We start from the raw sequence: 27,074 nt of genomic DNA on the forward strand, positions 1-27,074 counted from the left end.
AATATGTAAAGGAATGAGAGAGGCTGTATTCCAAAAAAAAGTTGACTGAAAAAGAGGCAGTGGGCTAGACTGGGCTCCTGGGTCATAATTTGCTAATTCCTGAGCTAAAGGAAAAGTAAGAGTGAGTGGGAGAACAAAATATATTCCAGGCAAAGGAAAGGCTGTGTGCAAAGCTGGGGCGGGAACAGGAGAATGACTTCTTATTGGTGCTACCAAGCAGACGTTCAGTACTGGTGAGGGTACGGACTGTACTATAAATCCTAGCACTTAACACAGGGCTCAGCACACAGGATTCAATCAACATCTGTTAACCAACTATTGCTGAAACAGTGAGAAAGAAGGCAGAGGGAGAAGAGAGGTTACTAATGATCTCCCAAGCCATGTTAAGGCGTCTGAACTCACCAGGCCATCCTTGAGGCAATGGGAAATCATTTAAAGGTCTGAAATTCCCTTTCTAAAAAAGATCATGCTAACCACAGTGTAGGAATGGACTAAAAGAGGATATAAACAAGACAAAACAAAACCCCCAAATCAAAAACAAAACAAAAAAACAGTTTAGAAACTGTGGTACTTTTCCAAATGAGAGCTGATAACAGCTTAGACAATGGCAGCAACAGTGGGGATGTAAAAAGCAAATGAACTTGAAAGATATTAAAACAGCATCAATGATGTTTGTGACTGGTTGGCTGCGTGAGGGAAGGACAGAAGAGCCAAGGATAACACCAGGTTCCCGGGGTGGAAAATCATGTGGCTGTCACACTCAGCACTTCTCTCAGAACATCAGAGAAGCAGATGAGCAAGTACAATCGATGAATCCGTTCTGGACATAAGTTTGAGGTGTCTTTGACACTTGTGCATCTGGAGCTTGGCAAAAAGGGTTGACGATCATAACCTGAAGGTCCTGCAGCATACATACTACAGGAAGAGTTAGGATCACCCAGGGGTATAATAAAGTAAGAACAAAAGACAGCTTTATGACAGAAAGAGAAAGCTGTCAAGGAAACTGAGAAAGAGACTGGCTAAAAAGTGGGGAGAAACACTAGCGGAGCACAATGAAATGAAGCTAAAGGAATGGAGCATGTCCAGAAAGCGGGTTCATACTGAAATTCAAGCAAGGCTTAATCTGGGGAGTATCTATTATATTTAAGGATGCATTAGCAGTTTGTAAAGGAATGGTGGGGAAGCTAGAATAAAATGGAGAGGAACACAAAAACAATGGATAGGATGAGTATAAATGATTCTATACAGATGTCTGGTGGTGAAGGAAAGGAGAAAGGAGATCATAGAAGTTTCAATACTTTTAAGATATAATAATACTCAAATGGAGAAAAAAAAAAACCTACGTAAAAAGAGAGGAGATAAAAGATAAAGGAATAATCAAGGAAGACTCTGAGAAGGCAGAAGAGCATGTGATCCACAGTAGAAGTAAGGACCACAATTTAACTTATAAATAAGAACATTTCTTTCATAGCAACAGAAGGGAAAGAAAAGTGACTGCAGATGCAGGTTAAGTTCATAGGATGGACAGCAATTGAGAGAACTGTCACCTGACAGCTCCAACTTTTTCTGTAAAGTAAGAGGTAACTGCCTGCCAGAGTAAATAGCAAGGTGAGAAAGAAAATCAGAAGTGTGAAGAAAGGTAAGGTTCGGAAGAGATGCTAAGAAGATGGGGAGAAGGCTCTAAGGACATATGGTAGGATCGAAGGTGCATCAGTATTTCCACTTGAGGCTGCTAACCATGAATTTATAGCTGCAACAACTTGATGGCGAGGGTTTCTTTAGCAACGCTCAGTAGCCTGGGTGTTGCCAGGGTAAGAAAAAAGAAGACACTTGGATCCAACATGAACCCAGGCTCAGTCAGGTAATGTCGTTAAGTAGCATTTAGCTAAATGGTTTTATAAAAGCCAAGGAATAATGTCACCTCATGACCTCAAGTTATATAGATACAAAGATATAGACATAGATACCTATCTACATTTTAGAAGGAAAAGTAAACATTGTGTCTAAGTTACGGAATTTGAAAACTAAGGAACAGATAAAAAAAAAAAAAAACTATAATCTATTCTTTCTTACAAATTACCACCGCCAATTTTAAGGAATATAAACTTTGATTTTTAGAAGCCATGACGGGAATGTCAAAAATAACCCAAAATAGTTCAAATGAAGACAGGAATTAAAAATTTTTTATCTAGAAATGTAAAATTATTCAATGCAATAATTGCACTTAAAAAAACAGAAACCTGAGATAGAATCAAAAAGCCTGCTGATTTGCACAAACAGAAGTTGCTCAGTTTATACCTTTGATGCTGCTCCTGTATCTGATCTGCAATTTTCACTTTGTCCAATAAATTCTGAATTTCAGCTTTTTGGCGATTAATAATTTCTTTATATTTCGATAATTCATCCTCTGTTCTTAATCGTTCATCTTCTAGACATTTTACCTATCAAATAAGCATAACCAAGTTAAACTACAAATATTTTGTTCTTTATTAGCTATTTCAGATAATGGTTATATATTAAATAATCTTAGCTGAATTCCAAAGCAGTATGAATTAATGTGAAGAAAATATAACGGGAAGTTAATAGTCCTAAGTTTCAGTCTCAGATTTCTCATGATTTAGTCATGGGAGTTTCAGCATGTCACTTCATTTTTGCCAAATCTCCATTTCCTCACATGAAAAGAGGGTGTACCTTCATTATCCACCCCAAAGAACTGGCATAAAGAACAGACAGAATACATGAAAGACACTTTGAAAATACAGGGATATTATTCTTATAATAAGGAATATAATAAAGGTGTAACACTGGAGAAGATTTGAGAGTGTTAAAAATTAAAACTTAAAAGGACTAGGAAATATACCCAGAAGAAAAGTAAAGTCTTTCTACTGTTTTCTGAAACTCACAGTTCTAAAGTCATATATCTCCCCAATTAATTTGCTAACAAGACTGCTTTCAGATCAGAGGCTCAAGGGTAAGTTACAGATACAGCAAACATGCTATGAAACAAGAATGTCTGGCAAATACTTTAGAAAGAGACTGAATGGGGAGTTCCTATTGTGGCGAAGTGGTTAGTGAATCTGACTAGGAACCATGAGGTTGCGGGTTCGGTCCCTGCCCTTGCTCAGTGGGTTAACAATCCGGCGTTGCCATGAGCTGTGCTGTAGGTCGCAGATGTGGCTCGGATCCCGCGTTGCTGTGGCTCTGGCATAGGCTGGCAGCTACAGCACCGATTAGACCCCTAGCCTGGGAACCTCCCATATGCCGCAGGAGCGGCCCAAGAAATGGCAGAAAAACAAAAAAAAAAAAAAAAAAAAAAAAGAGAGAGACTGAATGGAAGATGTTTTTATTTCTGTAAGAGTCGATTTTGTTACTAGGGAATTGATATGCTACTCCACAAAGTTCTTTGATTTTGGAATATTTTTATATAAATATCCTTTCCCCTTTCCCCAACATTTAAAAATCAGAATGAGTCCAAAATAAAAGATATTTACCCTTTCTGTGGAGTCATGACTAATGACTGAATTACCTTTGTTCTCAGTGTTCGTAGCTCATCCATGCCCTCCTTAAATGTCCTCTTCAGATCTTCTAGTTCCTTTATTTTGGCATGGTGCATCTTTTAAAAAGTGGAAAGAAAAGAAATCATTACATGCTAAGCCAGACCCAAAATTTGTTGCCTGCTCCTTCCAAAAGGTCTCAAGGGTAGATGGGAGTAAGTGCTTGTCCTTTCTCTCCTTCTGTATTACACTACGGTACACAAAACAGAGCTACTCACTTCAAGCTGGTCAGATTTTTCTTGCATTTGTTTTTCAAGTTCTCCTTTTGTGACTCGAAGCTTGGCATCAAGCTCATTTGATTTAATTTCTTCTGACTCCTAATGACAAGGAAATGACAAAAGTATAACAATTTTTAATTTTACACTTTGAAATGTGAAGAAAGCTTTTGCAATTAAGTTTACTAATCATGAAATACATGTCTCATAGGTCTAAAATTGATGACTGAAAGATTGAAATATTTTAAAGATTTTAAATATGTCATTGAAAGCTTGAAAGATTTTAAATATGTCAATTTTGAACCAACTGAAGAGCATACTTTATATAACAAATATAGTTTTTTTTTTTAAAGTTGTACATTTTCTTGTACTCCTCATTCTTTTGAAATTTTGTAGTGTTTTTATTTAGTTAAAAACTTCTCTAATAAGATCTCTATCTAAGCAGCAAGTACTTTAACACAGGAAATAACTGGCATTTAATTTACCTGCCCTACCAAAATTATTACACATTTCAAATATTATAGATACAAAAATTTAATGAAATAAGAGTATTGATATTTAGCATAATTTGCTACTAATTTATTACAAAATCTGGAGTTCCCGTCATGGCTTAGTGGTTAATGAACCTGACTAGCAATCAATGAGGACGTGGGTTTGACCCCTGGCCTCACTCATTGGGTTGAGGATCCAACATTGCTGTGAGTTGTGGTGTAGGTTGCAGACATGGCTCAGGTCACATGTTGCTGTGGTAGGCTGGCAGCTACAGTTCCGATTGGGCCCCTAGCCTGGGAACCTCCATATGCCGCAGGTGAGGCCCTAAAAAAAAAAAAAAAAAGAGAGAGAGAGAGAGAGACAAAGAAAAAATTTAAGCATACCTGATAGGTTTTTATCATATCCTGACAATTTTTCCGAATCTGATCTGCTTCTTCCTTTGCTTGAGTTAATTTTGTTGTTGTCTCTTTGAGTTTATCTTTGGTTTCCTACATTGATAAAAAGGTAATATGAGATAATAGAGAATATAACTTGGTCTCTGCCCCCCATTCCTGGGACAGAGCTCCCAAAACCCTTGTAAAACTTTTCAAGTGATTAAAAAAACACTAGGAGCATCTCCTGTTCTAATACTGTCTTTAACCTCTGTTCTTGACAACAGAGCTCCTGAAACCTACATAACTTCCCAGGTGACAGGAGTATCTTTTGTTCTAATGAAGTGACTCTAGCTGGACTCCTGGATGAGGGCTGGTCTCCAAAAAGATCAAATCATAAAAACAAGCTTGGGATTTTCAACCCTGCCCCTATCCTCTTGAGAGGGAGAAGAGCTAAAAATGGAGTTAATGGTCAATCATGCCTACATGGCAAAGCCTCCACAAAAAACCACAAGTATGAAGTTGAGAGAGCTTCCAGAATGGTGAACACATCCATACCAAGAAGGTAAAACATCCTAACTCCACAGAGACAAAGGAACCCCACCCCCAGACCTCACCCTATGAATCCCTTCATCTAGCTGTTCATCTGATCCTTTATCATAATTATTTAATAAACTGGTGAAGGTGTTTCCCTGAGTTCTGTGTGCCACTGCAGCAAATTTCCAAACCCAAGAAGGGGGGTGTTATCATCTCCAATCTATGGCCAGTTGGTCAGACGTACAGGTGATAACCTGGGCTTGTGACTGGCACCTGAGGTAGGGATGGGGGAGTCTTGCAGGACCACGCCTTTAACCTGTGGGACCTGACAAGATCTCTGGAGGGACTGAGTCAGAATTTAATTGTAGGAGTTCCTGTCATGGCACAGTGGTTAACGAATCTGACTGGGAACCATGAGGGTGCGGGTTTGGTCCCTGGCCTTGCTCAGTGGGTTAAGGATCCGGCATTGCTGTGAGCTGTGGTGTAGGTCTCAGACGCGGCTCGGATCCCCGTTGCTGGGGCTGTGGCGTAGGTCAGCGGCTACAGCTCTGATTAGACCTCTAGCCTGGGAACCTCCATGTGCCATGGGAGCGGCCCTAAAAAAGGCAAAGAATTAAATTGTAGGTCACCCAGCTGGTGTCACAGAGAATTGCTGTCTGTGAGGAAAAGCCTCCACGTATTGATAACCAGAAGTGTCATCAGAAGTGAAGTGCTCTGTGTAAAAGTAAAGGAGATGCACAGGGAAAAGACCCAGAGTAGGGGAGAACTGGATTTTGCCCACACCAGAGGAAAACCGAGTTTTTCATTTATAGGCAGCAACAAGGCTGGCACAGTGATGTGATGAATGGTGAGAACGATGACCAGAGAGCAGGGAAAGTTCTTGTCTTAGCACTGCCACTGGAATTAGATACTATACTAGTAATAACATTTTATGCTTCTCACAAAAGCTAATGTGGCCTGCACAGTTAAAGTTAAATTTGATAGTTGTCAGAAAATCAATAGAAGTTATTAACGTGGTAAGACAAAAGAGTAGAGTGTTTAAGCAGTCCTTTTGTAGACACACATTAAAGAGTTCTCTGGTTTATGGCCATAGTATCTAGTCAAAACTTTTTTACAGATTCATACTTCAATTTGGTTTCTGTTCCTAACCACTCTCCTAAAATAGTAATTCCAGGGACTATTTTCTCATCAATCCAATTGCTTTTTTTCATTTTTTATTCTTGACTTACCTGCTCCAGTTCTCATCACTCCTGATTCTTTGAATAGCCTTCTTCTGTTTCCATTACAAGAAAACATACTTCTGTTTTTTTTCCCCACTTCATCACTGCCTTCTGTCTCCTTGACTGCCTGTGGTGACTGTACAGCCCTGCCCTGGGCTCTTTCTCCAACATTCTCCTTTGGAGTACCCATCCAGCCCCATGATTTGGGCTATCACCTGGATTTCAAATGAGTTTAGGGAAGTTCCTGTCGTGGCATAGTGGAAATGAATCCAAGTAGGAACCATGAGGTTGCAGGTTCGATCCCTGGCCTCTCTCAGTGGGTTAAGGATCTGGCATCACTGTGAGCTGTGGTATAGGTCACAGATGCAGCTCGGATCCCCTGTTGCTGTGGTTGTGGTGTAGGCCGATTAGACCCCTAGCATGGGAACCTCCATATACCCTAAGTGCGGCCGTCAAAAGCAAAAAAAAAAAAAAAAAGTCAAATGAGAGTTTAGGTATCATCTTCTCCTAGTAGCTTCCCTCCAGAGAAGCTGCCATTCCGCCTTCTCACAGACAGAATCCAGGGCATCCCTAGATGATAACAATCCATAGACTGTACCACTCTACCGTAGCTTACATGTTTCCCTCACTGAGGATACAGCTTCTGGATAACACCTGGCTCAGTACGTGCCATATATTAATTTTCTTGTAATATCTGTTGAATTAATGAAGGAACACTGAACATAAACCTTGTGTTCTAGTTAGGTTGCTTTTCCCAAACATCAAATACTCATCTCCCTTTGCTCTTGTTCTTACTCCACTTGGAATGCCTTTCCCTTCATCTCTTGAATTATCTAAACTGTATCTACACCCTGCTTCTTATATGTCATTTTATTTCTGGATAAATCTACTGTACAATTAAGTACCTAGTTATATAGTTTCAGTCGCAGGTCTTTTAATAATACTTTGACATATTAAAACTGTATCACTTTTAAAGTGTAAACATTTGAAGGCTTTTTCAAATATTGGGTTTTTTTTAATACTAGAAAATTCACTCAACAAGAGGAGAGAGAGAGAGAGGAACTTTTTCTGTTTTTCTTTTTCCCCTCCACTTCTATATCATTAACAACAGCCTGGCACATAGTAGATATACTTCATTCATTAAAACAAAGTAACTGAGAGATTCTTATGTGTCAAATACAATTTTAAATAGTTTGTAGCCCTGTGTGAGCTCTAATAATTGTTGCTCCTACTCCATTCTGGCAGTTCTTTCTCTGCCCGTAGTTTCCCTAGACTCATTTGCTGATCAGTAATTAGCTCAGAACTGAGGGAAGCTCACCATTCTCTTACCTTTTTTTGACTACTGTCAACAGACACCTCTCCCTACTCCTTTTGCTGATAATATTACATATGAACATCCAAGAGTTAGCAGTTCTTTCGCCTTAGACTCAGAGGTAACAATGATTATGGTTTTAAACAATATCATTAAGCCTATTTTTGAAAATTTGGAAACTATTATAAATAACATTCCTCTTTTGTTTAAATCGCATTTCAAAGTTTTTTTTTTTTTAATTTCACATTCTATCATCTTCAGATTTTTATTACTGCTTACACCAGCTCAGTTAGTACTTAAAATTATGGTATCAGGTACCAGTCTTTATAGTCACTTATTAATTTTTTAATGATATTCATTATGCACAATAACCATGGAATTATATTCATAATAAACAGGTAAGAAAGCTTTTTATTACATTTATATTTCAATAAGAATTTATATTTCTTGATTATAAGAATTTTATCATCACTAATTTTTTTTTTTTTTTTTACAGCTGCACCTACAGCATATAGAAGTTCCTGGGCTAAGGGCTGAATCAAAGCTGCAGCTTTGTGTACACCACAGCTGCAACAACACCGGATCTGAGCTACATCTATAAGCTATGCCACAGCTTGTGGCAATGCCAGCTCTTTAATCTACTGAGCAAGGCCTGGAATCAAACCTGCAGTCTCACAAAGATGTCAGGTCCTCAACCTGCTGAGCCATAACAGAAACTCATCACCAATTTTTTAAGAAATGTCCAGAGTTTACTTTCAATTTTGATAACCTACATATTCTTCCATTCTCCTTGAACTTCTGACAATGTTTGATACAAAATACAGCTTACCAAAAATGCTTAAAGAAAAGTCAATTTGGGGGTTATAAACAATGAATGATAAAACAACATTCTATCCAATTTAATATGTAAATCATGAAAAGAAATGTTTTTTCACAATCACCAAATATTCAGGCCCAAGCTATTCTACAGGAGTCATTAAAATAAGCTTAATGCCTCATTAATAACTATAACTACACTGCTCTTAAAACTGATTCTAATAATTTTTCTGCTACATTTCAGCACTCACCTTGTGTAAATCCATTTCTGCTTTTAATTTATTTTGTGCCCATTTTACTTTAATGATTTGAGAGTTGATGTCTTCCTTTAATTTGTCTATTTCTCTGATGAGTCTAGTAGTTTCACCTTCCTAAAATAATATCACAAGGTCATATTTTTCATTTAAACAACCAACCAATCATTTGTGCATCTTTTGTATTTTAAGATAATCAATGCAATAACATTAAAATTCAGGGGCTAGCACATTATGGCCTACAAGCCACAAAACTGATTTAAATTTCAAGTCATAAGAAGATAGTAAAATCATAAATCCAATTTAATAGACATAAGACGATGAACATTTACATTTTAATCAACCATTATGTTGTAATAAGCATACCTTTCTGATTCTTCTCAAGTGGCTGACGCTAAGGTGAAATATGAATTAAACTGGTTTTTTTCAGAATTCCTGACAACAATGACAACATTCCTGAACTAAAATTTAAATTGATAATCAACTAGACACAAGACCATGCTATAAGGCTGCTAGTTAACAGCAAGAATAGCTCAGTAATTAAACAGCTCAGTAATTAAATCTCCTTGGAAAGCATTGAAGAACATGTTTTTCTATAAGAAAAATATAAATTCTATTCTATGATGAGTAATGTACACTAAGATTCTGGTGATATCATACTTCTGACTCAAAAACTACTCACATTTTTGACACCATCATGTGTATCTTTTACTAAAATAAAACGTTCCTTTGAAGCACAAAGTCATTTCTTCAACATATAGATTTTTAAGGAAAGTTTTTAAAAAAGAGCTAATAAACAACATGTGTCAGTTTCTCATCTTTCACAGCAAATATTTTTTGCAGGTAGGTAATGGCACTGGAATTACTAAGGCATTCACATTCTTTGAAAGTAAGCTAATAATAACATCTTTATGTTTAACAGTGATTTAACCATGTTATGATTATTTGATTAAATAAAGCAAAGGGGGGGAAGAGAATAAGTTTCAAATAAGATATCAAAAGTTATACCTTTGTTTCATATAGCTGGTGCAACCGTCCTTTCTCCTGAGAAAGCTGCCTAATTTTGTTAGTGTTTTTCTCATTTTCTTTATTTGCATCTCTAAGTTTTTTTTCAAGTATCTCTTTTTCCTTTCGAAGGTCTAAAGATTCCTTCTCGCCTCTTACATACTTCATTACCATTGCTTCTTTTTCCTGGCGTGCCTCTTCACATTTCTTGCTGGCCTTTGAAAAAATATCCAGCATTAATAAAACACACTTTTTACTGGAGTTCCTGCTGTGGCACAACGGGATTGGTAGCATCTCTGCAGCACTAGGACACAGGTTCCATCTCGGTCTGGTACAGTGGGTTAAAAGATCTGGCGTTGATGTAACTGTGGCATAAGCTGCAACTGCCACTTAGATCTAATCCCTGGCCCAGAAACTCCGTATGATGCAGGGTGGTAAAAAACAACAACAAAAAAAAAGCCTATACCTTTTCAAATAAAAAAGAAAAAAATTAAATATTTGCCTATAATATCACCAATGTACATTTTGGTTTTCTCACATCTTCAGGAACTGTGTCATAATATTTTAAAATAGAGAAATAATACAATAAACAAATCAATACCACTAATATTTGCTTCTTCCCTTCCCTATTCCTCTTCCTTTAGCTAACATGGTTGCTATTTTCTGTTTATCCTTTCAAATTCGCTTGTCCACTCCTTCCTAGTCCACTCTGTACTCCAGGAAAATGTCCACCAGGGACCATACCAACAAGTTTCTTTGCCCCATACTTCCAGTTGGATTTGGACAACTGGAAGTGCTAAGCAGAAAATCAAGAGGGTAGGCAGAGAATGAGATGTGGCTCCTCTAGATTCACCACAGGTTGGCTGTTCCTGTTAGGTGCCCTCTCTATACAACTACCTCCTCTGAGTTAGACTAACCTGCACTCTCTCCTTATTCCTTTAGCCCAAATTGTAATAATGGCTCCTCGAGGAGCCCCAGGATCATGCAGGTTCCCTTGTTGGGCTCCCTAAATCTCGCCCATAACTCATTAAGAGTCCTTTTATGAAAGTCTCCCAAATTACCAGTTTCTGTTTTCTGCCAAGACCCTGAGTGTATGGCTGACAATTTCTAATATCTGTAATTTTAGCTTCCTTGCAAAAATGATATTCTAATTAGTGTCACTGATTTCCTGTATATGAAAAGCTTTCTAAAGTACTTTGCATTTTAATAAGAAATACCTAATTGGATTAAGTATGACATCTATATACTCATTTAAAATTCTCTGTAGGCATAAGCTCCGTAGGCAATTTCCACATTCTGAAATTTCATACATGAAAACTTGAAGGATAGCCCTTCATTTAAGTAAGTTTGCAAATAGGATGAAGCACATATTTTATAGAAAATGGATCCATTTTTACACTGGCACTCTTGCTTTTTAAAAAATGAACTACAGTTGATTTACAATATTGTATTAATTTCTGCTATACAGTGATTCAGCTTATATATATATATATATATATGCATTATACATATATATACACACATACATATTTTTTCATATTCTTTTCCATTATGATTTATCACAGAATGCTGAACATAGTTCCATGTACTATACAGCAAGATCATGTGTTTCTTCATTTTATATACATAGCCCTCATCTGCGGAGACCAAACACCCAATCCTTCCCTCCCTCTTGGTAACCACAAGCCTGTTCTCTTATCTGTGAGTCTGTTTTGTAGATACGTCCATTTGCGTCATATTTTAGATCCCACATCTAAGTGACATCATACAGCATTTGTCTCTTTCTGACTCACTTCATTCAGTAACCTAGATAATCTCTAGGTCCATCCATGTTGCTGCAAATTTCATTCTTTTTATGACTGAGTAATATTCCCCTCTGTGTGGTGTGGTGTGTGTGTACACCACATCTTTCACCACTCATCTGCTGATGGTTATTTCAGTTTCCATGTCTTGGCTATTGTGAACAGTGCTGCTATAAACACAAGAGTGCATGTATCTTTCCAAATTATAGTTCTGTCTAGATATATGTGCAAGAGTGGGATTGCTGCATCATATGGTAACTATTTTTATTTTTGAGGAACTCTGGTACTGTTGTGGCTGCACCAATTTACATTCCCACTGCATGTGTAGGAGAGTTCCCTTTCCCCTACACCCCTCCAATATTTGTTCTTTGTAGATTTAATGCTGGCCATTCTGACTGGTGTGAGGTGGTACCTACCTCACTGCAGTTTTGATCTGCATTTCTCTAGTAATTTGCGATTATGAGCAACAGATGAACATTTAAACTTTAAGGATTTTTTTTTTAAGGAATTTATTTTTTTGTTGTTGTCTTTTTATCTTTTTAGGGCCACACCCACAGCATATGGAGGATCCAGCTAGGGGTCCAATCAGAGCTGTAGCCGTCAGCCTATGCCAGAGCCACAGCAATGCAGGATCTGAGCTGTGTCTGCAATCTACACCACGGCTCACAGCAACGCTGGATCCTTAACCCACTGAGCAAGGCCAGGGATTGAACTCATGTCCTCATGGATGCTAGTTGGGTTTGTTAACCGCTGAGCCACAACAGGAGCTCCAAACTTTAAGAATTTTCAATGGCATCTAGTGGTAAACTCCAACTAATAGTATAACAATACAAGTACATACAGTGTTAGGAGAATGTGGAAAAACCTACACTCTGATGAAAAGTGACTGACAAAGTCTCATGAAGTCCTGGTACAGCTGATAAGCACAACTAGTAACCACTCAAAATACTATACATATACATATAAGTACTTTTAAAATCATCCCACTGGGGTTTTTTTCCCCCATTAGTTTTCAAGAAAAATTAAAGAAAACACTGGAATAGAGATGACAGAGATTTCTGAGGACTAAATGTGCTCACAGACTGACAAAACTATAGTGGAACTAAGAAAATTAGCTAGATTTTTAGATAAATGAATAATTCTACTTAGACAAGGTCAACTAATGATAATGTCAACTTAAAAAGAAATCTGGTTTTATGACAACTTTATGCTTATTAGCTTTTAGGAATACAAAAATAAGTCATAGTTCCTACTTTGGAAGAATAACATACAAGTAATATAATACAATATAATTTCTAGTGGATGAATGCACAAGTTCTTTGAAAATACAACAATACTAACACATCCTGGAAAGGGTTGGCATGAAGGGTAAAAGATGCTATCTACACGTGAACTAGGTGCTATACTTGAGGTAGACACTGAAGGTTAAGTAGGATTCAGTAGAATATGAGGAATTAGTCAAGGAGAGGAATTCAAAGTAGAGTGGTTATTATGTCCAAATGCCTAAAGTAGAAGATAGCATGATATATTTGGAGGATACTAAATTACTTCTTAGGGTTTAAATTTGATGTGTTGGTTACAGTGAGGAGGAAATAGTTATAAAAGAGAACAGGTGGCGCTCCCTTGTGGCTCAGTGGGTTATGGATCCAGTGTTGTCACTGCTGCAGCTCAGGCTGCTATTGTGGTATGGGTTCCCTTCCTGGCCCATGAGCTTCCACATGCCTCAGGAACAGCACAAAAAAGGAAAAAAAAAAAAAAAAAAAAAAAAAACACCACACCAAAAAAAGAAAAAAGCAAAACAGGAGGTAGAGAAGATCCTGAAAGAAACAATGATCTGAGATTTTATCCTACAGGAAATAGGAAGCCAAAGGAGGACTTATAAATCAGAATCTTTTATTAAATTGTGTTTTAATAAGATAAGTGGTTCAGCATGGAAACTTCATTAAAGTTGAGAGATAAGAAGCAGAAAAAAGAAAAAAAAAAACAGAAAAAAGATAATTGCAGTAGATAACATAAGTTTCTTGACTATAGCATGGAAGGTGCACCAGAATGTCCTGTGACTCTGTCATCCCTGAATCAGCTGCAAAAGATAACCCAGATGCCAAAAGTTCACATTTCTATATCCCGCTCCAGATAATGGTAGCACCTACTTCACGGAACTATTGGAAGTATTAAATGAGAAAATACAGCAATTTATTTAAGAGTCTATTGAAAATCAGTCCATTCCATCACAGATAAAGGAAGGGGGGCCAGTGAAAGTTTCTGGAATCAGTTTAAGATGATTACCATTGACTCGCATAAAGATAAAGCATGACTTAATCAAGAGGATTCAATAGCCAGCTAAAATTAAGATGAAATGTATAGAAAATTCTACTCCAGGAGTTCCCGTCGTGGCGCAGTGGCGCAGTGGTTAACGAATCCGACTAGGAACCATGAGGTTGCGGGTTCGGTCCCTGCCCTTGCTCAGTGGGTTAACGATCCGGCGTTGCCGTGAGCTGTGGTGTAGGTTGCAGACGCAGCTCGGATCCCGCGTTGCTGTGGCTCTGGCGTAGGTCGGTGGCTACAGCTCCGATTCGACCCCTAGCCTGGGAACCTCCATATGCCGCGGGAGCGGCCCAAGAAATAGCAACAACAACAACAACAACAACAACAAAAAGACAAAAGACAAAAAAAAAAGAAAATTCTACTCCAAATGTGGCAGATAAACCCTCCCTATTCTAAACACCAGAAATTTCACATGAAATATAACAATGACATATATATATATATATTTTTTTAATGCACAACTGAATTCCCAAGAAAGTATAAGAAATCCCCAGGGCCAAAAAAAAAAAAAAAAAAAATCTAAGAGGAAGCAGGAATCCAGAATGCTTTGCTAGGGCTGAAACCTTCACTGACCAATAACAGGTCATGTGGGGATGAGGGAAACTAAATCCCTGAGAATTTATAACTAACTCTACCCTCCTGTAAATTTGAGGTTCAGATTCATTCTACATATCTGTTCTGAGAAATGGAGAAACCTCAAGCTGGAACATTAAACTGAGGAGTAAACACTTATGTGTGCACGAATGTATGCTAGGAAACTATTTCTAAATTAAACTCACCAGGTTTGGTGACTCTAGGTGAAGGCTAGACAAATGTTCACTTTACTATTCTTTTACCTTTTCTACAGGCTTAAAAATTCTCAAATCAAAAAGTTGAGAAGAGGGAGTTCCTGTCGTGGCTCAGTGGTAACAAACTCAACTAGTATCCATGAGGATGGGGGTTCAATCCATCTCGCTCAGTGGGTAAAGTATCTGGCATTGCTATGAGCTGTGGTATAGGTCACAGATGCAGCTTAGATCCTGCACTGCTGTGGCATAGACCTGTAGCTGTGGCTCTGGTTTGACTCCTTCGCCTGGGAATTTTCAAAAGCCATGGGTGTGGCCCTAAAATGCAAAAATAAATAAATAAATAAATAAATTTTCAGAAAAAAAGTTAGGAGAAAAAAGGAATGAGGCCAATCTGTAAATCATTAAATAGAATAATCTCCATAATCCCCATAATATTACCCACCTCCTAGGATTATCATGAATATTAAATAAGTTATTACTTATAAAGCATTTTGTCCAAGGGATGGCATGCAGCTAAAACTTAAAATATCAGCTACTATAATTAATCCCACCTACACTCCTCATCATCAGAGAGGAAACAGACACACAGTAGTAGATGTAGTGTGCTGCCGTTTGTTTAAAAAAGAGGGAGGATGGTAGGAAGAAAAGAAATATATACATGCTTGTTTCACGCAACAAACATTTTGGGAAGGATACACCGGAAACTGGCATCAATGGCTGCCTCTGGGAAGGGAGTGGGGAAATGAGAAAAAAGGTTTGGAAGACATCTTTTAATGTTTGAACTGTTATTGTGCATATTTTACTACCTTTTTAAATTTTTTATTTATTTATTCTTTTGTCCTTCAGGGCCACACCCGCGGCACAGGGAGGTTCCCAAGCTAGGGGTCAAATCGGAGCTGCAGCTGCCAGGTTACACTACAGCCATAGCAATGTGGGATCCAAACCACATCTACGACCTACACCACAGCTCACGGCAACGCCAGATCCTTAACCCACTGGAAGAGGTCAGGGATTGAACCTGTGTTCTTATGGGTGCTAGGCAGATTCATTCCCGCTAAGCCATGATGGGAACTTCTCATTTTTTTTTTTTTTTTTTTAATCTCCAAAGAACACATTCTTTAAAAAGCTCACTAGGTTATTTTAATGAAGTTATTTTATGTTTGGGTCCACTAAAACCAACAACTTCTTAACATCTTATCCTCTATATTTCCCTTCAGTAAGTATGACATGTTTAAGAACTGACATATGTTTCTAATGTTCATCAGGGTAGCATACTGTAAAGAATTAGAGAAATAAAGGTTGAAGTTTTTTTGTAGTTAGCATGCATTTATATACACTGCTTTACCGTTTTTTTAAAAAGGTTAATTTTTATGCAAATAAAATGTCCTATTTCTAATGCACCACTAATGTCCAAAACTGTCCAAAACCGTCTAATAGGATTAGTTTATTTTAATAAACAAAGAATCATCAGAAAGTTAATAATGACTTAAAAAATACCTGCTCCATCCGATGGGCCATCTCTTTGTGCAATTGCTGAATTGCATTTTTAGCTGCAATGTCTTGAGTTACTACTTTATCTTTGGAAGCTTGAACTTCTTTATTAAGTTCCTCTATTCTTAACTCTAACTGTAAAGAAAATTATTCCCAGATTACTTTTATAGCTATAACAAACCACCAATACTTCAAATAAATATAAACAATGTAATAAGCATAAAAGAATGCAATGAATACACTTCAACCATAGAAATTAAAAGTAAATGTTAGCAATGTTCTACTATATCACTAGAATTAAGTCAATACAAATCTGAAGCAGATTCTGGAAAGATGGATGGCAAGCTCTAGAATAATTACCTATGTAATAACTCAAAAAAATAGTGAAAATATAATGAAAAAAACATAAATGTTATATATTCACTTAATGCAAAAAAAGCAGTATATGAGAAATAGGGAAACAAAATAGAAACAAAAGATATACAGAAATACAGACATAGAAAATTTTCAAATGACAGACATAAATCTAACTGTCAATAGTAACATTTAATGAGAGAAGATTAAATAATCATATCAAAAGGCAGAGACCGTCACACTAGAATAAAAACATTATCCAGATTGGAATAAAAACCAAAATGCTATTTACAAAGATACTTTAGATTCACTTCAAAATGACAAAAGGGTCAGAAAGATAGGACAATTATTAATATACATGCACTTAATAACATGGCACCAAAATGCATGAAGCAAAAACTGAGAAATGAAGAAGGAAATGGACAATTCAACAATAATACTTGGAGACTTCAATACCTCACTTTTAATTATGAACACATATAGACAGAAGATTACAAGGAAATAGGAGATTTGAACAAAACTATAAAACAACCTAAATTTAACACATCTATACAGCATTCCACTCAGCAACAGCAAATATACATTCTCATCAAGTGCACATGTAATATTCTTCAGGACAGAATACATGCCAGTCATAAGGCAAATCTTAATGAATTTAAAACACTGCAATCATACAATGTCCATCTTCTTCAACAACCATTAAGGAATGAAATTAGAACTCAATAACACAGAGAGAAATTTAAGACTTCACAAATACATAAAAATTAAACCTCTATATATCCAAGAGAGAAATCACAAGAGAAATTAGAAAATACTAGGTAACAAAAATAAAGATACAACATACTTAAAGGATGTATCTAAAGCAGCGTTTAGAGGGAAATTTGTAGCTATAAACATGAATACTGAAAAATAAGAAAGGTCTCAAATCAGGGAACTAAACTTTTATCCAAAGACATTGGAACTATAACAGCAAATTAAATCTAAAGCCAGCATGAAGAAAGAATCAAGATTAGAGAGGAGATTAAATAGAAAGCAGCAGAGAAAAATCAACAAAACAAAAAATGGTTCTTCAAAATGATCAACAAAATTGACAAGCCTTTAGCTAGACTGACCACAAGAATCAAAATGAAAGAGGGACATACTGACCTTACAGAAATAAAAAGAATTATGAATGAATACCATGAATAATTTAACTTGGATGAAATGCACAATTCCAGAAAGACATGAACTACCAAAAACGGCTCAAGAAGAAATAGAAAATCTGTATAGACCTATACAGGCATACCTCAGAGATATTGCGGGTTCAGTCCAGACCACTGCAATAAAGCAAATATTACAATAAAGCAAGTCACACAAATTTTTTGGTTTTCCAGTGCATATTAAAGTTAGGTATACATTATATTATAGTCTATTAAGTGTGTAATGGCATTATGTCTAAAAGAAGTGTACATACCTTAATTTAAAAATACTTTATTGCTAAAAAATGCTAACCATCATCTGACAACACAGGTTGCCACAAACCTTCAATTTGTAAAAACCGCAATATCTGTGAAGTGCAAGAATATGAAGCACAATTTTTTAAAAAAGGCATGCCTGTAATGAGTAAAGAGATTAAATCAATAAGAGAAAATTTAAAACTACCCACAAAGAAAAATTCAGGTCTAAATAACTACTCAGGTATATTCTACAAAACATTCAAAGATTTAGCACCAATTCTTCACAAATTCTTCCCCCTGTCCCCAGAAAAAGAACACTTTCTAGCTCATTCTATGAGGTCAGTACAACCAGGCACCAAAACCAGACAAAGATCTTAACAAGAAAAGAAGGCTACAAGAGCAACTATCTCTTATGAATATAGACAGAAAAATTCTCAACAAAACACCAGCAAATCAATTCTGAAATATGTAAAAAGAATTATACACCATAACCATCTTCTCTGGTTTAATATCCAGAAATTACTGTAAGATACCATTATCAACAAAACAAAAAACACATGATCATCTCAACAGATGCAAAAAAAAAAAAAAAGCATTAGGTAATATTTCATACTTTTTCATGATTTAAAGAAACTAAACAAATTAGGAATAAAAAGGAATTTCTTCAACCTGACAGCATCTGTGAAAAAACCCATAGCTAATGGTGAAAGGCAAGGCTTCAGAAATCCAAGAAGGATATCCACTCTTGCCACTTCTTCAATAATACTCAGTATTTCAATACTACGCAACATTGTATTGTCCAGCTGGGACAATCAAGCAAGAAATGAAATAAAAGGCACTCAGATGAGAAAGGAAGAAGTAAAACTATTTCCACATGACATGATCTTATAAATGGAAAATCCTAAGAAATTCACCAAAAAATTTTAGAATAACAAGTTCAGCAAAGTTATAGAATATAAGAAAAATCTCTTTATACACTTATAATTAACATACTGAAAATGAAATTAAGACAACAACTCCATTCACAATAGCATTAAAAGAATAAACTTAGGAATAATTTTAATGAAGGAATCACAAAATTTATTCTGAAAACTAGAGAACACTTTAAAGAAAGATCTAAATAAACTGAAAGACATTCCATGTTTGTGAACTGAAAAACTTACTATTGTTAAGATGGCAATATACTCTCCAAATTGAATCTACAGATTCAGTGCAATCCTTAACAAACCCCATTGGTTTCACTGCAGAATAAGTTGATGGTAATATTCAAAAAACTGAGAACGGCCTGACCATCTTGGAAAAGAAGAACAAAATTCAAGAACTCACACTTCCCAACATCAAAACTTACTGCAAAACAACAGAAATCAGAACAGCTTAATGAAAGACAAGTTGATCAATGAAACAGAATTGAGACTCTAGAAATAATTCACATATAAATTGGTCTTCAACAAGAATGTCCTGACTATTCGATAGAGGAAGAACAGTCTTTTCAATAAATAGTTCTGGGACAACTGGACAGCCACAGACAAAAGAATGACTTTGGACCCTTTACATCATACCATATACAAAAATTAATTCGAAATGAATCAAGACCTAAATATAAAAGCCTAAATTATAAAACTCTTGGAGAAAACATAGGGGTAGATCTTCATGATCTTCAATTTGCAATCAGTCTTGCATATGACACCAACTGCACAAGCAACAAAAGAAAAAATAGATAAAACTGGACATTAACAAAATTTAAAACATTTCTTCTTCTAAGCACACCGTCAAGAAAGTGAAAACAAACCCACAGAATGGGAGAAATGCAAATCACATATCTGATAATACAGATATAAAAAGAACTATCACAGAGTTCCTGTTGTGGCTCAGCAAGTTGAAGACCTGATGTTATCTCCCTTAGGATGTGGGTTCAATCCCTGGCCTCACCCAGTAGGTTAAGGATCTCCGTTGCCACATGCTGTGCCATAAGTGGCAGATGTTTCTGTGGCTGTGGCATAGGCCTCAGCTGCATCTCTGATTCAAAACCTACTCCAAGAATTTCCATATGCCACAGGTGTGACCATAAAAAGAAAAAAAAATTAAAAAAACAAAGAAGAACAACTGTCACAACTCAACAATTTAAAAAATTTTTAGGGAGTTCCCATCGTGGCGCAGTGGTTGACGAATCCGACTAGGAACCATGAGGTTGCGGGTTCGGTCCCTGCCCTTGCTCAGTGGGTTGGCGATCCAGCGTTGCCGTGAGCTGTGGTGTAAGTTGCAGACGCGGCTCGGATCCCGCGTTGCTGTGGCTCTGGCGTAGGCCGGTGGCTACAGCTCCAATTCAACCCCTGGCCTGGGAACCTCCATATGCCGCGGGAGCGGCCCAAGAAATAGCAACAACAACAACAACAACAACAAAAGACAAAAAAAAAAAAAAAAAAAGACAAAAAAAAAAATTTTAAACGGGCAAAGGACTTCCCCAGAAATATCTATTAAGATACATAAATGGCCAACAAGCACAGGAAAAGATGTTTAATTTCACTGGTCATTAAGGAAATGCATATCAAAACTACAAGATACTTTATATCCATGAAGATGGCTATAATAAAGAAGTTCAATAATAACAAGTGTTGGCAAGAATATGGAGAAACCGAAACCTTCCAACACTGCCGGAAGGGATATAAAATGGGCAGCCACTTTGGAAAACAGTCTGCCAGCCCCTCAAAAAATTATAATCATTTTGACCCAACAATTCCACTTCTAGGTATACACCCAAAAGAAATGAAAGCATATCTCCACACAAAAACTTGCACATGAATGTTCAAAGCAGCATTATTAATTAATAACAGCCAAACAGTAGAAACAACCCAAATATCCATTAGATGATGAAAGAATAAACAAAATGTTGTATATCTATATAATGGACTCTTACTTGGCCATTAAATTAAGTACTAATATAAGCTACAACTTGACTGAAACCCTGAAAACATTACACCAAGTGAAAGAAGCCAGATATTATATGATTCCATTTACATGAAGGGGAAGGACACATACTATGTAATTCCATCTACATGAAATGTTCAGAATTGGTAAATATATAAACACAGAAAGTAGGTCAGTTGTTCCACAGACTGGGGAGAAATAGATGAGAGGGGCTGGAGGGAAATAATAACCACTAATGAATTCACAGGGATTTTTTGTAATAAAAATTTCCAAAATTGTGATAAACACTGCACAAAAACCACTGAACTATATACTGAAACGAGTGAACTACATGGTATGTGAATTATATCTCAATAAAGCTGCTATAAAAAAACCCTAAATGTTAGCTTATATATATATAGTACTTGTGTACTGATTTCCCTCATGAGATTATCTAGAGCAACACTGTCCAATAGAAATACAAGTCACAATTTTTTAGTAATCAAATTTTAGAAAGCAAAAAGAAATGGGTGAAGCAATGTTTCATTAAACCCTATATATATATGTGTGTGAGTGTGTTTGTATATATATATATATATATATATATACATGAAAAACTGAGCCATCTTACCTTTTTTGTACAGTCTTTGAAATTATGTGTATTTCACATAGCACCTCTCAATTTCAACTGACCACCTTTCATGCGCTCAATAGCTCTATATGGCTAGTGGCTGCCATATAGATCCAGAGATAAAATTAAGAAAGAAATCCCTACTATACTGGAAAGCAAAAGAAAGGTGTATCTAATACACCTTTTAAAAAGGCACAGCCACTAACACAGCTCTGGTTTTGCCTCCATCTAGTCAGTGTGAAGTTTCTGGCCATCAGCAGTGATCTGCCTACCAAAATAAGAATTCGGCCTATTATTGAAGGTCCTTAACACTTTAAAATTTTAAGTTTGATCTACATGTGGTAGCCTTAGACCACAAAAATTTTACAAATACAGTCACCTTCCAACTATGTAAAGGTTCATTAAGTAAACGAAGGTGTAAGTGAAACTTGTTTTAAATTTTATTATTATCAGCTGTTTGCTTTTAAGTTCATGGTATAGTCTTCCGTGAAAGGTGAGACAAAAGGAAAGACTTTCGGAGTTCCTGTCGTAGCTCAGCAGTTAAAGAACCTGACTAGCATCCATGAGGATGAGAGTTCTATCCCTAGCCTCGCTCAATGGGTTAAGGATCCAGCGTTGCTGTGAGGGGCAGCGTAGGCCGCAGATGTGGCTTGGATCCCGCATTGCTGTGGCTGTGGTGTAGGTTCTGATTCAACCTCTAGCCTGGGAACCTCCACATGCCCTGGTTGTGGCCCTAAAAGAGACAAAAAGAAAAAAAAAGAAAGACTCTTTTAAGGCTACACTGTTTCTAATTCTTTCCACAGAAGAAAAGGCAACTCAGCTTTGGTACCAGTCTTGAATATGCACTTTGTTGATTCAAGTATCACAGTACATTTTTTTAAGAAAAAGGAGGGAAGGAAGGGGGGAGAGAGAGGGAGGGAAGAAGGAAGGAAAGAAGGGGGGGACAAAGAAATGAAAAGGTAAAGGAAAGGAATGGCTGGGGAGGCTAGCTAGTCAGATAAAATCTAAAGTAAGACACCAGTCTTCAGGATAGTTTACAAATACTGAAAATGGAACCATATTAAACTACATGCTTAATAACACTGTAATGCCAGATGTAAACTTTTACATATATACTGCTTCTGTTAACTGGTAAAAACAATCTATTTGACTGCCAAACAAATCATCTCTTCTTCTCAGATTTCGATTATATATAGTAGAATACAGTCATACGTATCATATAAAAATACAAATTTACAAAAAACAAAAAAATCAGGCTCTGACTCCTAGTTCATCAAAGAGAACACTTCACATACCAAGCAATCTTATGTATTTAAAGTATGATTTAACTCACAGAACTTCAATTTATATACAAATTTTCAGGAATGTACTTATTTTCTAAGTTGAACAGACTTTAAAGATTTTTGTCTTTTTACCTGTTTAATTGTGTTCATATGCTGCTTCTCTGTTTCTGTTCTTTTTTTTAGTTCTTCTCTTAAATTATCTTTTTCTGAACAAATGTCTAAGATGAGTTCCTGATGCTTCTTATTTTCTTTAATTAACCTAAATATAAAAAGGGCAGTATAAGTGAAACATAATTAAAAATGGCAATGAGATATAATCTGCTTCCAGACTGGGATGCATATACTTAAACAACTCATAAATGAACATTTCTATGCAATCCTTTTGTAATGATATGTTATACTTTACAAAACATTCTCTGGCCAGTCAGGCCACTAATTTTTTCCTAGAAACTGATATATTTCAAATAAAGTGAAATATAATCAGATAAAGAAAACCACACTCTTTTAAGTTTGCATCTTTATTTTCTGGCTGCACCCATGTTGTGTGGAAGTTTCCAGGCCAGGGACTCAACCACTGCTGCAGTTGTGACCTAAACCACAGATGCGGCAATACAGGATCCTTGACCCATTGCACCACAAGGGAACTTCCAAGTTTATGTCTTTAGGCATCTGAATTATGTACTTCATTCCTTCAGCACTGGCATCCTTTCGAATCAATCAGTGTCAACCAGGGGCAATTTTTCCCATTCAGGCCTTTGTCTGGAGATATTTTTGGAAGCCCCTACAATGGTGAGAGTTAGGGTTAGCTACTGGCTTCTCATGGGTAGAGGCAGGGATGCTGCTAAACATGCAGCAACGCATGGAAGAGCTCCACCAACAACAAAGAATGATCTGCCGCCATGTGTCAATAGAGGTTGAGCGATCTTGCTTTAGATTTCAAGAATATTTTAATAATATTCCAATAGTTATAGAAGAGTTAATAACAACGTTTAAGCAGAAATTCTGTTTTGTGTTCCCTACAAAAACATAAATAAAACCTTAAAAATTTCCTGCACAAGTACTCAGCATTATAAAGTATCTAAGAGTTAACAACTAATATTTAAGGATTCTTATAGCAGCAGCTATTACTTAACATTTGATTATACAACTACTATTTACTAAACTTATCTTTAAGTGCATTATTTAATATTCAGATCTATAAATTAATAAGTCTATGAAATTATTATTATTACGTTTTACGAATTTGAAAAAGAAACCAAAACTGAAGCCTAGAACTTATTCCAGGTCACAAAGCTACTAAGTGGGTGAACTAAGATTTGGACCCAGGTCTAATTCTTTGCCATCTTCTACTCTGAAGTTCCCTCATTCATGCAACAAATTCTTATTTACTGTGTACCAATGCTAGTCTGTATGTTGGGGGTACATCAGCAAACTCTCCCTGCTCTACTGATGCTACATTCTAAGAGGGAAATTAAAATGAACATTACGTAGCTATATAATGAAATGCCCAGCTGTGATTAAATTCTATTAAGAAAACTACAGGAGGGCAAGAGGACAGGGAGAGGGATGTGAGCTGTGACTGTACACAAGGTAGGCAGGACAGACCTCTCTGAGGAGCACAGCAACGCAATGAGGAGGAAAGTAATGAAAACGTCTGAGAAAGAGAAAAACATGAAGCATGCAAGTTTCTTCAAGCCTTTTATGGCACAGTGGTTTAACATAGGTTCTTTATGATTAAGGCGTACCCTCGATTTGTTGCCAAAATGACTTGCAACACAAGAATCTTGACTATAGTTCATTAAGCAAATGATTTAGGGAGGGAGAAGTGAAGAGCAGCAAGCCCTGAAATTGTTACTCCTATATGCCAAATGTACATCCTACACAAAAATAACTGTCTTTGGAGTTCCCTGGTAGCCTAGCAGGTTAAGGACCTGGCATTGTCACTGCTGTGGCACAAGTTCAATCCCTGGCCCAGGAACTTTTGTATGCCACAGGAGCAGCCCCCCCCCAAAAAAACCCAAAAAGCCAGAACAAACAAAAAAAACAAATTATTGTCTTTAAGAATTCTGGTTGGGACCTTGGACAATAACAGTGATGTTAGAAAACAGGTAAGAATTCCATTGTGGGTCAGCGGAAATGAATCCTACTAGTATCCACGAGGACGTGAGTTCAATCCATGGACTTGCTCAGTGGGTTAAGATATGGCGTTGCTGTGAGCTGTGGTGTAGGCCACAGACTTGGCTCAGATCTCAAGATGCTGTGGCTGTGGTGTAGGCCAGCAGCTGTAGCTCCAATTCGACCTTTAGCCTGGGAACTTCCATATGCCGCACATGCAGCCCTAAAAAGCTTAAAAAGAAAAAGAAAAAAAAAAAAAATATATATATATATATAGGGAAAGGAGTATATAAACAAAGACATTTGGAAAAAGATGCATTCTTGAAAAATTTAAGCCAAAAAGAACCTGAAAGGTGGTTCTCTTTACAGAAAATTAAATGACAAAAAAAAAAGTTGTTTTAGAGTCACAAAGCATTTTATTTGAAATTTAAAATATTTCATGTATAACAAAAAATTAACTTAGATTTAAAATGATATATTTGGGAGTTCCCATGTGGCTCAACGGGTTAAGAATCCGACTAGCACCAATGAAGATGCAAGTTAGATTCCTGGCTTTGCTCAGTGGGTTAAGGATCTGGCATTGCTGGTGAGCTGTGGTGTAAGTCACAAATGCAGCTTGGATCTGGCGTTGCTGTGGTGTAGTCCTGCAGCTGCCTCTCCGATTCGACCTCCAGCCTAGAAACTTCCATAGGCCACTGGTATAGCCCTAAAAAGCAAAATAATAATAATATTTGACATTTTTATACTGCTTTAATGTCCTCAAAACGATCCCATCAGATAAGTACCATCCCCCTCATAAAGACGAAAAATCTTTGTCTCCGAGAGGTTGATTTAACCAAGGGAACAGCTTGCAAGTGGCACCAGGAATCGTCCAAATCCAGGCTTCTGACCACAACTGCTTACTCCAGTCTATCACACTGCCACTATTCTGACAGGATGGAGTAAAAAGGAGGAATTAATTTTCTACTGTGTTCCTAATACTTCTAGATAAATTTAACAACATGTAACCACATTAAAAGAAAAAAAAATTCAACTGTGGCACAGCGGGTTAAGAATCGGACCATAGCAGCTCTGGTCTCTGGGGGGGGAGCAAGTTTGTTTCCAGCCCGACACAATGGGTTAAAGGATCCGTCACTGCTGCAGCTAAGACTTGGATTCAATCCCTGGCCCAAAAACGTCTAAATGCCACAGCTACAGCCATTCAAAGTAAAAAAAAAAAAAAAAAAGAAGAAAAAATACACTGAAGCCAGACTAATTGCGTTCAGATTTAACTTTTCCATTTACTAGCATGTCATCTTCAGCAAATTAATCTCTCTGTGCTTCGGGTACCTCATCCATAAAGTGAGAATAATAATAGTTCAAGCATACCACACAGGGTTGTTGTGAAAGTTCCATGAATGTGCCAGGCACTTAATTAATAGCATCAAAATGTTCCTGCTATTATTTATTAAATCTATGACATCTTATAATTTACAAGAGAGGCATGACAGTGGTAAGACTCCAAATCCAAGGTAAGCAGGAAGAGGCACCAGGGAAAGTCGAAAAGGTAGGTACAGACAGTAAGAAAATGAAGTAATCCTAAAAAGCAAGAGTGGCGGAAATGCTGATGGCTCACATATGAAATCCTAAGTTTTTTAATAATAGCAGCATCCTGGTAAAGTTCTGGGTAGCAATAGCTGCCATTAGCTTTAAGGCAGTATTAAGAAAGGCCCTGGAGCCTCAAGAGATATTTGTATGCTCATGTTCATAATATTATCCACCATAAGTAAAAGGTAGAAGCAAACCAAATGTCCACTGATGGATGAATGGATAAACAAAATGTGGTATATACTTCCAATGGAACATTATTCAATCCTAACAAGGAAACTGACAACATAATACGACATGAATAAACCTTGAGGACATATGCTAAGTGGAATAAGGCAGTCACGAAAAGGCAAATACCATACAATTTCATTTATATGAAGTATCAAGAGCAGTCTAACACTCAGAAACAAAGTAGAATGTGGTTACCAGGGGCTGGGGCAGGGAGTTGTTTATTGGGAATAGAGCTTCCGATTCGTTAAAATCAAAAAGTTATGGAGACTGGCTGCACAACAATGTGAACATTATACTCAACACTATCAAATTGCACATTTAAAACTGTTAAGATGGTAAATTTTATGTTAT

General features: G+C 36.8%; 1 protein-coding gene across 1 annotated transcript in view; it reads right to left on the reverse strand.

The window, feature by feature from the left end:
- The window catches only part of CCDC186 (coiled-coil domain containing 186), a 52,179-nt gene that overhangs the window by 12,874 nt on the left and 12,231 nt on the right, over window positions 1-27,074 (reverse strand). Inside the window, exons 3-10 of the mRNA XM_001927027.8 lie at window positions 22,923-23,049; window positions 16,189-16,317; window positions 9,780-9,992; window positions 8,769-8,888; window positions 4,645-4,749; window positions 3,773-3,871; window positions 3,527-3,613; window positions 2,299-2,441 (exon numbers count right to left, since the gene is read on the reverse strand). Of these exons, the coding sequence (XP_001927062.7) occupies window positions 2,299-2,441; window positions 3,527-3,613; window positions 3,773-3,871; window positions 4,645-4,749; window positions 8,769-8,888; window positions 9,780-9,992; window positions 16,189-16,317; window positions 22,923-23,049 (1,023 nt within the window). The remainder of the gene's footprint in view (window positions 1-2,298; window positions 2,442-3,526; window positions 3,614-3,772; window positions 3,872-4,644; window positions 4,750-8,768; window positions 8,889-9,779; window positions 9,993-16,188; window positions 16,318-22,922; window positions 23,050-27,074) is intronic.

The sequence above is a fragment of the Sus scrofa genome, chromosome 14 (assembly GCF_054392235.1).
Source record: "Sus scrofa isolate SSC_HxYL_T2T_F1_AM1 chromosome 14, Sscrofa_HxYL_maternal_Yorkshire_Landrace_v2.0, whole genome shotgun sequence".
Classification (NCBI taxonomy): domain Eukaryota; kingdom Metazoa; phylum Chordata; class Mammalia; order Artiodactyla; family Suidae; genus Sus; species Sus scrofa.